General features: G+C 51.0%; 3 protein-coding genes across 3 annotated transcripts; 2 read left to right on the forward strand and 1 right to left on the reverse strand.

Annotated features, from left to right (window-relative positions):
* Positions 1-1,199: 1,199 nt before the first annotated feature.
* On the forward strand, positions 1,200-3,148 carry ASPSYDRAFT_26266 (uncharacterized protein; the record flags this gene model as incomplete). Its single annotated transcript, XM_040844261.1, has 2 exons — positions 1,200-1,660; positions 1,723-3,148. 2 exons carry the CDS (start codon positions 1,200-1,202, stop codon positions 3,146-3,148), a joined length of 1,887 nt encoding a protein of 628 aa, XP_040708062.1.
* Positions 3,149-3,230: 82 nt separating this feature from the next.
* Positions 3,231-4,049, reverse strand: ASPSYDRAFT_53785 (DUF3632 domain-containing protein; the record flags this gene model as incomplete). The annotated part of the gene is made up of 1 exon (XM_040848746.1): positions 3,231-4,049. One exon carries the CDS (start codon positions 4,047-4,049, stop codon positions 3,231-3,233), a length of 819 nt encoding a protein of 272 aa, XP_040708063.1.
* A 670-nt stretch (positions 4,050-4,719) lies between these two features.
* On the forward strand, positions 4,720-14,605 carry ASPSYDRAFT_141062 (M48 family metallopeptidase; the record flags this gene model as incomplete). Its single annotated transcript, XM_040841103.1, has 11 exons — positions 4,720-4,961; positions 5,034-5,274; positions 5,326-5,350; positions 5,402-5,447; positions 5,502-5,565; positions 5,618-5,649; positions 5,702-5,764; positions 6,419-6,631; positions 6,959-6,979; positions 12,864-13,234; positions 13,335-14,605. 11 exons carry the CDS (start codon positions 4,720-4,722, stop codon positions 14,603-14,605), a joined length of 2,589 nt encoding a protein of 862 aa, XP_040708064.1.
* Between the last annotated feature and the right edge of the window lie 102 nt (positions 14,606-14,707).

Genomic DNA, 14,707 nt, shown 5'->3' on the forward strand with positions numbered 1-14,707 from the left:
CGGTCCAAAGATGACTCGTGTCTATCCCCGTAGCCTCTTATGGTAGGAGTCTCTGTATGGAATACTCTGTGGAAGTGTTTGAGAATACCCGTGATTAGAAAGTTAAACATCAGAGTATATCGCAATGGAGTTTCTTTTGCGGTTATACTTCGGTAGAATGTCGGCTATCTCGTAGATATATACATTCGCGTAACGAACCCTACAACACAAGAACAAGATCTCACAAGCTCTTTACATATCATTGCTATATATACTAACCATATACCAGGATAGCAAAACAAAATCAAAATCGATTTACAGGCGTATTTCCACTTGGCCCATCGCCCCCAAGGTTGAATATATCCCCCGAAACGCCCAGAATGAGTACTTAATCTTGATCCGCATCTGTGATTAGGGTTGTGGGGTAACTATTTACGATGAAAACAGGCTCCAAAGCCGCTAATAGGTGTGCCTATGTGCCTAAGTAGGGAACCAGCCAGTGGAACAGTACATGAATAAACCAGGGCCGACTAGCGGACCGAATGAAATAATCCGGATTCACCGGCCTTGGGTACGGGTACGGGAAGGCTGCATTCGCCAGCTTCCTGCGTGCTGTTTGCATGCGTCCATTGAGGGCGTGAAAAAACATTCAGAACAGTCGGCGTGAAAGCGGTATACCTTTTTCACCCTTCTGGACTGCCAGCTCGTGCCTACTGGTCCTTCTGGTCGTTTGGTTGGAGCTTGGACTTTTCTTCCTCCAGCATCGTACCACTAAGCAGCAAAAATGTCTGGACAGGTACCATTGAGAGCTGATGCACACCATCACAACATTTTATGTCGCAAAAGCCAGTGTCTTCATTCATGGTCGCTGTGACAACAAAATACTAGGGAGCTTCAGCCTGCAGGGCTGCACAGAGTATGAGGCCAATGCGCAAAATAAGAGTGGTTAACATTTCTGCCGAACCGAGATCAGCTCCCTAAAGGAAGAGCCAGAAGAATGCCTTGCGCATGTTCGTGTCACTAACATCTTCGCAGATTGAGGCGCGTTGGCCACAGCCGTTTCTCGTATCTGCAGCAGTGCACCCCGCATTGGGGGGCAAAGAGGCTGTGCGAATGCCGCGGGTCGACAGCGACAAAATTATATTTTAAGCGGCCACCGTGAGGGAGAATGTCATTGATACTTGTGACTTGACAGTTTCTCTCTGTCCTCTTCTAATATAATGTCTGGTGTGGAAATCATAGGGATCGTCGCAGCAGCTCTGCAGATTGCTGAGCTCGGATCGCGTCTCTCCGTCAAGCTCTACACCCACTACCACAAGGCCAAGGATGCGGATCGAGCGATCCATGGGCTCTCTAGGGATGTTGCATTGACGTGCAATGTTATGCGTCAGCTAGGAGAGAGTCTGCGTGAGGACGCCGATGCTCGGCTATGCTCCCCCGAAGCCTTCAATACAGCTCAGGAAGTCTTGGACGAATGCCAGGACGTTTTCAACGATATAGACGATGCAATAAACCCCAGGGAAGGGCGCCCAATGCAATCGCGTCTCCGGCGAGTTACTCAGAAATTTAGTGAAGCTCGACGCGATTCTTATTTAGACGTGCTGGGGAGTAACCTCGAGCGCCTAAAGTCGACAATGTTACTTATGCTGAGCGTTATCATTTATGCTGGCCAGGTTCGCGGGTGAGAATTAATCATCGAGCTTCCTTGTTCTACCACTATTGGAAGCACTGACGGATTACCAGTAAAAAAGAGAGCAATGTCCTTGTGCAGCAGCGTGAGCTGATCCAGACCCTCCTCGCTGAAAAGACAGCCAACGAGCAAAGGTGCGATTTATTGAGCATGAGCAAATCCACGCAGCCAGGATATGAAATACAATATTACTACCACCTGATGCGTGCAGTGCTCCTCGACGTTGATGCAGTACAATACCGTCTCAACATAAACCGCTACAGAAGAATTCGCGCTGGCGTTGAACGAATTCATCTATCAGAGCGGCCATACCTTCAGACAATGAACGAGCAAGTGTTCTCAGAGTATTTCAATGACCCTCTGTTCGCATTTGCCGGCCCTAATACAGCTCCATATGGCGGGAAAAGTGAGCCTGCGTCGGCAAATATCAAGCTCGATGTCCCCGAAGTATCCTTTTATCAGGGCCGTCGTGACCAGGGTTCTTCGCATCAAGACTCCAGCTATATCCCCTCGCAACTGTGCATTCCTCCACCTCCACCACGCTATGTCCAGCAAAATTCTATGATTCCTCTACCACCTCCACCGCCTCCTAATGTACGTTCAGCTATATCATTCGAAGAACGAGCACGGAACATGTCTTTATGGCCTCCTCCGCCTCCACCACCCTTTCGACCCCCATTATTCAATGCCCCAACGTCGGCCACATATATTCCAATGCCTGCTATATTCGGCCCAGGAGTCGGAGTGCCATTTTTTGCCGTCGACGACGGCACAGAAATACCACGAAAGGCACCTAGTTCTGACGCGATGCACGCTTCTCTCGGCCCTAGACCAGAATTCACATCCACCTCAAAGAGAGAGACACAGCATACATCAGACCTCATAGCTCTTCGGGAAGGTGCAAGTTCTGCATCTTCAACGGAGACTACCTCGAGACCTACCGGTACAAAGGTCTACAACTTCGACACCGGAGATAACTCCCCCGACTCCTTCACGGAAGACCTTGACTCGTGGACGGTCGTTGGAGAGCCTAAACCCTCTACAAAGAAGTGCATATTGGCTACCGTGGATTGCAAAACATACCAGCTCATCGACATCACCAATGTAGATTCCGCGAAGAGTCTCCGACGCGCGATATGTCAAGCATGCAGAGTCGCCGAATCCGAGAGCTGTATTTTTTCAACTGAGATAGGACAAAAGGAGCATATAATTGAATTGACCGATTCAAAATTAAACTGCCTCTGGAGGGAGAAAGCCGACGGTGCTGGGAGCGTTAAAGTGTTTGTGCAAAGTGACCATAAGCCATCATCCCAACCGCGATCGAGGATGGTGATGGATGAGAAAATGTTGAACTCTCTCGACCCACGCCAGGCCGGAATTGGAGCAGATGATAACCCAAGAGACTTGAGGGGCGGAATTGAAGACTACATACTACGATGGACAGTTCTCAGTACGGATGAAACTACGGTTCCCTCCTAGATAATTTGTTATTGCTATGTCACGCTTGAGGGTATTCATATGATCTACTAAAGTAATCGGATAAGCTTCTATAATCTGTTGATCACTCTACATCCCCAGCTTCAATCTCCTTCATCATTGTTTCCGCCTCCTCTGCTGCCTTTTTGACGTCTTGTCCGAGTTCACCCTCTGTTCTAGCAATCTCTCCAAATCTCTCCCGCCAAAGCTTCCATCTTCCCTTACAGAAGCCATGTTTCCCATCCCACAGTGGCCCGCCTTTCCCTCTTGCACCGATATTGGGCCCAGACTCGAACTCTTCATCCCAGTTATAGATCTCCACGCCCAGAGTCTCAATCCACGCAGCCGCGGCAGGAATCCATGCTTCCAGCGGTTCTCCCTTAGGCCTACGTTCCGTCGGTGACTCAAGCGCAGCGCGGAGGGTAATCAAAGCAAACCACGAGTTGGACGCAAAGATATCCTCATCGGTTGCCGTAAGGAGCGCAGCGAATTTGCTGATGTTGATGATCTGCGAGATAGCCTTTTGCTGCTCCTCGGCACTTTTATTCGGATTGACGGAGATGTTATAATAGTCGCGGAGGCTCCATCCCAGCATGGGCAGGTCCTTCCAGAGTTCCATCTCGTGTATGGTCAAGGGCCCTGACCCCTGTTCTGTGCCGGGATTGGGAAGCTCGGAGAGGTCGACGAGAACATCAACGAGTTTGTCATGTTGTTCGGGTTTTTCACACGCGAGGGAGAGCACCAGGCTCCAGAGACGACCGAGACTATCCTCGAGCGTCGTTTCGTCTAGTAACGTGGCCTCAGCGAGCTGTTTGGCGGCTGTTGGCGCGGATATGCTGTCCGCGAACAAGTCCCGAAGGATTGAAAGGCGAGAGGCGAATATTTCGTCCGTGATATCGACCATGTTGATAATACAGTGGAGTTAAAAAAAAAAATACAGATTAAATTGGAGGGAGGGGTATAGATAAACAAAAAGGGGGCCTGTGCTTGTTAAATGCGATGCGATGCGGGGCGGACCCGAACATGTGAAGGCTGAGAGTGAGACTCGCGACGTCATCATCTTCTGTTCCTGAATCAGTCAAGCAATCCAGACCCTTTGCTCTTCCACGACCTAGCGCTGGGATCTGCGCATTTCAACACACGCGACGATGTTTCGATTCCCAATAGCACCGTCCTTGCGCACCGTCGCGCCTCCCATAATCCCACGCGCCCGAGCCTCCATACCGCCGTCGGAACTCTCACGGCTTTTTTCGACTCCATCTTCGAGGATCCAGAGTACGAGACCTACTACGATACCGCGCTCTTCTTGTTATATCTCTTCACGATTCTTTGCAAGCTCGACCCCTCGGTTCTACCCCAATGGGTACAGATACAGGCGCTTTGACGGGCCTAAAGGGGAGCCATTTGTGTTCCGTCTGATACGGAATGCGAAACCGATCCACTTTGTGATAGTCGGGGGTGTTATCGGGGGTTTTTACGTCTACAATACAGAAACAGTCGAGGTGGGAAACCCTCCATGCGCATATCGCACGCACTTGGGCACTTGTTCTGACATGGTGAATGAACTTTCCTAGATGACCGGTCGGCGACGGTTCAACATTGTCTCTCATAACCAGGAATTGAAAATGGGCCGGGAGAGCTACAATGAAGTTCTGCGAGAATATCGCGGACGTATCCTCTCTCAATCGCACCCACTCACTCTCATGGTGAATCGCATTCTCCAGCGTCTGATTCCCTTGGCACCGATCCACGGAGCGAACTGGGAGGTCCATGTCATCCAGGACGATAACATGATGAATGCTTTCGTTCTTCCAGGGTAAGCAAGCTCTACGCTCTTTGTTCTGGACTGCGCCGCGATGTAACCCAATTCTAAATTTTTCTTATGTAGTGGCAAAGTTTTCGTATTTACGGGGATTTTACCCATCTGCCAGGATGAAGACGGGCTGGCGGCTGTTTTGGGCCACGAGATTGCCCACGTGGTGGCCCATCATACTGGCGAGCGGATGAGCAACAACTTCGTTACCATGGGAGTTATCTTCCTTACCGCGCTCCTTTTCGATGTGTCCGGGAATATCCCGTCCTTATTACTAAACCTTATGTATAGTTTGCCGAACTCTCGAACGCAGGAAGTAAGTATACACCACCATTCAGAAATGTGAGCCGCCACTAACTTCAACTAGGCTGAGGCAGATAACATTGGCTTGAGTATGGTTCATCTTCATTTTATTCCCAATGCGCCGCTAATACAATTTCTAGTGATGATGTCAAAAGCATGCTTCGACCCCGAAGCTGCTGTTGGACTGTACGTCGTAACCTCCCTGACTCAACCCATCGCACGCCACTAATTTGGTCATAGCTGGGCTCGCATGCAAAAAGCAGAAAAACAGGTGCCTCCTCAATTTATGTCAACCCATCCATCAGTAAGTGATTGCATATAACTCGAGGCTTGGAGACTAACGCTGACTTCGACAGAGTTATAACCGTATGGAATCTATTCGCGGATGGTTTGTCTTACCGGGAACCCTGAACACTTCAACTCACTAACTTCACTACTAGGATGGATAAGGCTCAGCACGCATATGAAGAGAGTGGATGTTTTGGCGTTGCATCTTACGGTAAGTGTTCTTCGCCATGTTTGAATTCTTTCGACCTAACATGCTCCATCTGTAGTGCCGGGGTTCCGACAGGCACGCGACGACTTCAGTTGGTAGAGCAGTATTTTGTGATAGATAAAAACATGTGTACATTATAACTAGGATTCTCAAAGCGACACTCATAAGGATCACTCTTGGGACTATGCCCATCGGATTTCTACCTGTGACTCAACGATAATGGATGTGTAGTCGCTGTCAGTCCCAGACAAGAAATTTATGAAACGCTATGTTCTTGTATATCATAAACTAGAGCAGAAATAGAGGTGTCGGATGCCTGGCAGATAATGAAATACAATCAACTAGTTGCGCCATGCTCGCGCAGGATCTCTACCACTCTGGGCTTCTCTTCTTTCCACTCTTCCACGATCTCCTCTATATCGTCGTCATAACCACCGAAGAAGCGTAACATCCAGTCCCTGTCTTCTCGCGAGAACTCTGCCTCCGCTGCCTGCAACGCCGTGTTGTAGTGTGAACTCTCAAATCTCTGGTTCACGTCTGCTCCTTGCTGGATTAGATACTCCACGCATTCCGGTTGACCGAACGCCGCGGCAGCAATCAGCGGGCTGCCATACCTTTTCCCGCCATGTTTGGGGTTCACATCTGCGCCCAGCTCAAGGAGATATTCAATGGTGCCTTCACCCCAGGTGAATGCTGCAACCATTGCAAGCGGGCTGCAGAAGTCCTTGTTCTCCAGGGGCATGTTGACGTCAACGCCCTTGTCCACCAAAAGCTGGATCTTTTCGAACTGGCGTCCCCACACAGTTGCGGCGAACGGGGTCCCAAATACTCCATACTTGAGTTTCATGTTGATGTCGGCTCCTGCTTCCACCAGGTACGGGAACACATCCATATCCGTCGTCGCTCCTCCTACACCAGCTGCTGCGAGGGCACAGCCAAACTCCCCGGTCTCGAGCTGCGCGTTGATCTCGGCTCCTCCCTCCACCAAGGCTTGAATAAGTTCCACGTCAATTGCCTCGTATGCTGCAGCGGCGAGAGCACTGCCAAATTCGCCCCGTCCGAGACGCATATTGGGGTCTGCGCCTGCGGACAGCAAATACCGAACGGTATTGGTTCCACCTACCGCGCATCCGGCTGCAAGGGCGCTGCCGTGTCTCCCAACCAAAAGGGGAGCGTTGATGTCGGCCCCTGCTGCGATCAGAAACCCGGCTGCTCCAAGGTTGTGGTGGCAAGCGGCTGCGAGGGGACTGCCGTATATTCCGGACGTAGATTGGGCATTCACATTTGCTCCGGCTTCGTTGATCAACCACTTGGCTATATCAAGGTCTCTTCTTGACACTGCAGCTTCGAGGGCATTGCCGAAGCGACGCCTCAGCGGCAGGTTAACATCAGCCTTTGCGCTTTTAACCAGGTATTTAACGCCGTCCAGTTCCTCATTCTGGATCTTGATCACAAGGGCGGTTTCCTCCCATTCAGCTTGGAGTTGCATGTTCACATCAGCACCCGCGTCCAAAATGATCTTCACTATTCCAACGCCTGGAGTATTGGCGGCTTCTCCGAGAGCGAAGCCGAATGACGAACGCGGAAGCGGCAGGTTGATATCGGCTCCAGCCTTCTGGACCAGGTACTTAGTGGTTTCCAGGCTCCCAGAGTCAATTGCTGCTGCAAGAGCGTTATCGAAATGACCTTCCCCATCCGAGAGCATCATGTTGACCTCTGCCCCGGACTCCACCAGGAACTTGACTACATCAGTGTGACCATTCGCGGCGGCGGCGACAAGCGCGCTTCCATGATTGGAGCCCTGCATTCTTGAGTTCACGTTAATTCCCTTATTTACTAGCCATTTGCAAATAGGTAGGGATCCCGCTCTGGCAGCGATTGCGAGCATGTTGTGACCACGCTTGTTCACCCGCGAAATGTCAAGATTCGCGTCTTCCCACCAGTCTGACAGAATGGTATCGAACGAAAAGCGACACATGGCGAAGACACCAACGTCTTCTGGGTCGAGCTCGTCGAGAAGAGCACTTAGCTCCTCGTTATCAAAGTGCGGCTCGCGGTAGTATTCAAATACAGAGTCGAATATGAAACGATCATAATCTTGGGTGGTTTGTCGATACCATCGTTTATATTGCACGCTGGTTTCATCCGGAGACCCTAGAAAGGCCTTCAGGAGAGGGACTACTTCAACCGCCGCCTCGGTGCCCTTTAGCCCCCGGGTATGCTGCATCCAGCATTGTCTCATGTAGATGTGGAACAGGTGGTGTTTACTGAAGCCATTATCTGATTCGAGCGCAGACGGCACATCCTCCTCTGGATCCTCGAGTTCGGGTTCTTCCTGCATATCGTGTTCTTCATACGCGTTCATGAAGTACGACAAGGAGACCCTGACAGCGTGAGAATGTGCCTGATAAAGAGGCAAATGGCCCTCCGATTCCAAGTATTCCGGGACCGAAAGATGGGAGAAGCGCCACACTTGCAACTGGCTGTCAACGACAAGAAATCTGCCGCAGAGGGACAAGAGACCATCCTCATCCAGATTCTCATTAACTGGGATCATGTCTCCATTGGGTGCCACACGGATGGCAGCGAGCATTTCGCCAGAGGTCAAGGGCTTGAATGCCGCCCTTGCCCAGAAGAACGCGCGCATCACGAGTGTCCGATCTTGCTTTTCCAAAGCATTGACCTGAGCCCAAACCTCATCATATGTCTCCTTGAGAGTTTCCGGCAGTGCTCTGAGACGATTGCGAATGCTTCCGGGCGATTGGCACCTTACACTAATCTGGTGAATTTGTAAAACCGCCCACTGAAACATTCCCTGTGAGCGCTCAAGCAGCGTCTCCATCACCTCAGCCTTCATCTTCTCCAAGGCCTTGACCTTCTTAGCCACTTTGTTAATCTCAACGTCGAGGTATTTTCTGATATCGTCTCGGTTGTCGCTCGCTTGGATGTCGATAGTGGGACCGCTTGACAATTGTCCCAAGATGGTTGGATCTGGCCTGCTGGAGACGAAGATTCTCACAGGCTTCTGGCTGTGGCACACGAACCAGTCCAGAGCCTCAGTCAACTCATCCCGTGATTCGGGGTCACATTCGTCCAGGGCATCAATCACCAATGTAGACCTCGCATATAGGTTTAATGAGTTCATGATCAGCTCTCTGCACTGCTGCAGGCGGAAGTTGGTGCCATTTTCGCGCGCGTCATTGACAGCGTCGCGAAGCTTAGTCTGCACAGCCTCGGGGCTGTGTGCATTTGTTGAGAGCTGTCGTACAAAACTTTGTAGAACTGATCGTGGTTGCGAGCGTCGTTCATCGTTGCCCCGGCGGCAGTAGAAAAACGCGAAGCCCTCGTTCTTTGTGGCAACCCGTGCGCGGACACGGTCGATAACGGCCGAGGTCAGATAAGTCTTGCCAGTGCCCGGTGAGCCTTTAAGCCAGAAGAAACGCGACAAGTTCGTACCCTCCCAACTCTGGAAGTCCCCGTGCTGCACCAACCACTCGCCCGTGCCAGGAGTTCTGTCTTCACTGACCCCATCGTGATCGCTTCCAAATGGGATTGAAGAGATCCATTCCAGCATTTCAATACGATCCCTTTCGTCCATGTGGGCCAAGAGGTGAGAGACGCCTTCATCTATACTGAGAATGGGATCATTGAAGGCCTTCAGCATGTTGATCATCGTGTCGTCTGCATCTGCGCTGCGTTGAACTTCACACGCCTGAACTATGAGAAGAAGCTCGTCTTCCGCTTCCTTCAAGCCGGACAGCTGACTCTGGTGTTCGCCAGGATTTACTATGGAATTCAGTGTTCGTCCAAGAGTATTCTTCTCCAAGAGGTTCCCGGAGTCCNCCAGGAGCTCAAGAGAGGTCGAATATATTTTCAGCAAGGCTTCTTCGAGTTGCCTATGGATAGTCTGCATCTCGACTTCGGGTGCAGTAGGCAGGTAGACCTGCTCATACAATTGACCACGGCTACTAATGCGGACCACTTTCTCGGTCGTTGCTAGCAGAGCACACATCTGGTCTCCTTCTTTCACGGGGATCTGTGACACCATGAGCTTCTGACTTCATCCACGCTAGCATATCAATGCTTACCTGCATCAAAGATTTGACCACGTCCCACGGCAGGCTGGTTTGGGGCGGTGCAAACTGGACAGCAATATCTCCAGCCTTTTCCAACCAGCTAAGAATGCTTGTCGTATACTCTCTTAACACAATATCTTTACCACCAATTTTGACACGCCAAAACTTTTTCTCACATTCCGTCTGCCGTTCGTTCACGTTGTTTACTAGGTCGGTAATGGTGGATTTGACATTTGCGGTCTTGGGTTTGTGGAATCCCATTTCCGTAAGGGTTTTCTGTTTATCCTCCGACAGGCCCTTGAAAGCATCTTGCCATCGGTCCACTGCAGAAGCATCAGGAGCAGCATCGGGCTCTGCATCGAGTTCAGCATCGGGCTTCCGTGGTCCTTTTGCAGGCTCTTGCGGGCTCGGTTTCTCTACGGTAGAGGGCACTGTAGCAACAGGACGATTACCGTCCCCGGGCGCAGCTGGGGGGACTTTCACATTATTGTTTGGTCTGGGAGAAACATCCTAGAAGAAACAATGAGCATTCTATCACTGCAGTGAGCAAGGTTGGTTATATCTCGACATACCGATTCTTGCGGAGCATCGGCATCTTTTTTGGCGGACTTGTTCTTGAAGCACCCGAAACAGGACATCGAAGGCGCAGTAGTATAATTTGCAATCGCTGTGAATCCTGAGAGTTGAAGGAAAACGACTGCATGAACCGCTCACTCTCAGCCATCTCGTTTTCCTTCGCGACGATCCCACGCAATCAGCAAATGATGAGCATGGGTCTTCCCCACCCGATGCACTAGGTAAATCTGACTCGCCATTCGTGTTTTGAGTGTTGACTGTCGATGTCCCACGCTGGGTCCTGGCGAACACGCACTCATCCTCGGCAAAGTACGAACGCCGATCGGGGAAGCGAGGGATCAATATCATTTGGCTGTTTCAGGGTCCGGAAATGTCTTCCAGCCCTTCGCGCTTGTACCTAGCAGGCATCGCTTTCTTAGTGAGTAGACTCCATAAATCAGACAATAATGGTCGCTTTCGAATGTTAACTACTTTACCATGACAAGCAACAGTTGATAATTGATGTGGATCACCTTGTCTATTTCCGCGGCAAACTTGGTGGTGAAATTCATACCTGCTGATACTTGACCTTGCCAATACCATTCGTTCTCACAGTAGAAAGTAAAACTGCATCAACAAAGCAAGCCTTGCTTCGGAGTAAAGGCGGTTCAGCAAATAGGCTCTGCTCAATTTGGATGCTTCGTATGTAAATCTAAAGAATGGTGAATACAAAAGTGGAAGACTGAGCAAAATACAGCGCGGTGTCAGGAATGGCAATAACACAACCGCGGAAACCTAAGGTTGCTTTATCATCCCATTTTCTCAGTCCATCTTCCCATCCGAACTCTCACTTCTTCCCCAAAGAGTACATCCGAGCTCACAACACCAAGCTATGCAGCCCGTCCAGGATATCCAGCGCGAAGTGCGCGGTCTAATCGGCCGCGTTAAGTTGTCCCTTGAGCTCTCCCCAAGTATCGCCAAGGGACACGAAAAGGAATGGCAAGTTGATCGAAGCATCAAGGTTTCGGAAGAACTCGGTTCGCGCAATCCTTTTGGTATAAGACAACTGCACAGGACATAGCATTGACTTGGAAATTCCAGAATTTCTCCTTGATGATTATTCCTTGGTCGCCAATCCGCAGGACAATGGCAGAGGTATGATACGGCAGAGAATGGATGCTATTCTATTCGCACAACTTGGCAAGGTGAAGAAGGCACACCAGAGTGATGGCAGCTATGAACCCTTTTGTGCTCCTTCGAATCCTTTGTGGGTCTGCCAGCAGAAGGTCACCTTTGATGTCGTCTCTGAGGAAATGACCGACATGCAGGATATGAAGGAACCCCTTGAAGTGGTTGTAACCTATGCTCTAAAGTATGGCGAGCGCGCAGGAATAGACCTTAACCTAGTGGTTCTCAGAAAAGATACGCCCGGGTTTGGAAGCTGGGAGTGAGGAAGTCCTCGCAGCTATGAGTAAGTAAAGTCAATTGTTCCGCTTGGACTTCTGGACAGTGTTGTTAACTCCTATTCCTGTCACCAGCGGCTGTCCATCGCGCGAAAAAAGCCGCTTGGGATGTTGCGAACCTCTATGGTCTTCATACAGACAGCTAGGATTGGAGGTTTTTCCATGTTAATGACCTTGGTCAGGTAAAACTTTCCTTGTTCATATTGTTATCGTCCTAGGGCGATATTTCCCAGAACTGATCTGACTTCCCTTGCTACACAGTACTCCAGGTTGTCATTGTCTTGGGACGCAGATCGACAGAAGATAGTCGGTCTACTCTGGAAAATCATAGACCAAGCGATGGTATTGACTCAGGGAGTTCGGAGCGTCAATAATGTTATGCTAAGTCTCGATGAAATGGCCCAGAAGGAATCTGCATCTGATAGCAAAGTCTAGTCTGTCTGGTGATGTCCATGCACTTGCAAGTACACCAATAGAAAGATTGAGAAGGGAAATTTGGCGTTTATGGGCTGGATTAGTTTTTCGGTTTCGGTTTTCCCGAGTATGAAGATGTCAACTCGAGTTTCAGTTTAAATAAACCAGCTCGCAGAGAATGAGACTTCGTTGTGTTCAGTTTCAATATACAATGCTAAACCGACATGGATGCCAAGCATATGCCCTAGCCCCTCGCAATGCAAACCATGCAAACAGCCGCCGCCAGACCGTCTCGAAGCTCCGCCAAAAAATCCCCAAGCAGTAGCAGCTTCATCACAGCGTCACGGTATCTCCCTCTCTGACCCTTTCTCTCAATTGGATCCTATCTAATCCGAGGGGAAGAACTTACACTCATCATGTCGCTGTCTCTACCCGGTCCTTCCCAGGCCGGCCTCTTCAAGCCAGGCTACCAAAGGTAAGCGATTCCCACTCAAGATTGTCCCCCCGCGAATTCTCCACGGAGGAGATTCAGGAGAACATCCAAGCCAGATCAACGAACGTGGATATTCTTGCTAACGCGAAAAAAAAATGATTGCAGCCACGACGCTGAAGATGGTGCCGTTATCCGCAACATCGAGGCCTGCCAGGCTATCTCCCAGACCGTTCAAACGTCTCTTGGTCCGTATGGCCGCAACAAGATTGTCATCAACCACCTGCAAAAAATGATTCTCACATCAGACGCCGCTACAATCCTGCGCGAGTTGGAAGTGGTTCACCCGGCTGCTAAGCTGCTGGTTATGGCGAGTCAACAGCAAGATGCGGAGATGGGTGACGGAACCAATCTAGTTATTGTGTTGGCAGGTGAACTGCTGAAGAAGGCTGAAGAATTGCTACGGTTGGGCCTGAAGACGAGTGATATTGTTCAGGGTTATGAGAAAGCACAGAACTTTGCACTTAAGGTGCTGGAAGGTGGGTTGTTACTCTTTCAGGGGTGTCGTAGCAGAACACCTCGGGATCCATTCCTCAAGCCTCCGACAAACCATGGCTAACCGGTGATTTGCAATATTAGATCTTGCCGTGGACCGTTTACAGGACATGCGCTCCCAGGACGAACTCTCCAAGGCCCTCCGCACGGTAGTTGCCAGTAAGCAGTCCGGTACTGAGCAGATCCTGGCTTCCCTTGTTGCGGAGGCCGTTCTCGCCGTCTTCCCCAAGAATCCCCTCAACTTCAACGTCGATAATGTTCGCGTCGTGAAGATCATGGGAGGCAGCCTGGAACAGTCCCGCGTGATCAAGGGTATGGTGTTCGGCCGCGAACCCGAAGGCGCGATCAAGAAGGTCCAGAAGGCGAAGGTCGGTGTATTCAGCTGCCCGATTGACATCTCCCAAACCGAGACCAAGGGCACCGTCCTCCTCAAGAACGCCCAAGACATGCTTGAGTTCACTAAGGGCGAGGAAGAGCGCCTCGAATCTGCCATCAAGGAACTCTACGACTCCGGCCTCCGCGTCGTCGTCGCTGGCGCCCAAGTCGGCGACCTAGCCCTCCACTACCTCAACCGCTTCAACATCTGCGTGGTCAAGATCCTCTCCAAGTTCGAGCTCCGCCGTCTCTGCCGCGTCGTCGGCGCTACGCCCCTCGCTCGCCTTGGCGCTCCCATGCCCGACGAAATGGGTTCTATCGACGTCGTCGAAACCACTGAAATCGGCGGCGACCGTGTCACCGTCTTCCGCCAGGAAGACTCCACCGCCGTCACCCGCACCTCGACCATCGTCCTCCGCGGCGCAACCCAGAACCACCTCGACGACGTCGAGCGTGCCATCGACGACGGCGTCAACGCCGTCAAGGCCATCACCAAGGACCCCCGCCTCGTCCCCGGCGCCGGTGCAACAGAAATCCAGCTCGTCGAGCGCATCTCCGCCTTCGCAGACCGGACACCGGGTCTCCCTCAGCACGCTATCCGCAAATACGCCGAGGCGTTCGAGGTCATCCCACGCACGCTCGCTGAATCCGCCGGTCTCGACGCAACCGAGGTTCTATCCCGTCTCTACACTGCACACCACCGCGTTAACGCCGAGAATGGCGGAGAGGAAGGAAAGTCTGCTGAGGATGGAGAGGAGCCCTACTGGACTACTGGAGTTGATCTTGAGGGATCCTCGTCGGCTGGCACTTTGGACTCCGTGGAAGAGGGTATTCTCGACCTGCTTGCTTCCAAGAGCTGGGCTATTCGTCTGGCTAGTGAGTCGGCTAGGACTGTTCTCAGCGTTGACCAGATTATCGTTGCTCGACAGGCTGGTGGGCCTAAGCCTCCTGCTCCCAACGCTAACTGGGATGAGGACTAAATTATTTAATAATATATGATGCGGTGGATAGTCCAAAATTCAAGTGTGTGATAGAACGATACGATATCATGAAAAAGTCTATTATCGGAACTTTCTTTTGGA

The sequence above is a fragment of the Aspergillus sydowii genome, assembly GCF_001890705.1.
Source record: "Aspergillus sydowii CBS 593.65 unplaced genomic scaffold ASPSYscaffold_1, whole genome shotgun sequence".
Classification (NCBI taxonomy): domain Eukaryota; kingdom Fungi; phylum Ascomycota; class Eurotiomycetes; order Eurotiales; family Aspergillaceae; genus Aspergillus; species Aspergillus sydowii.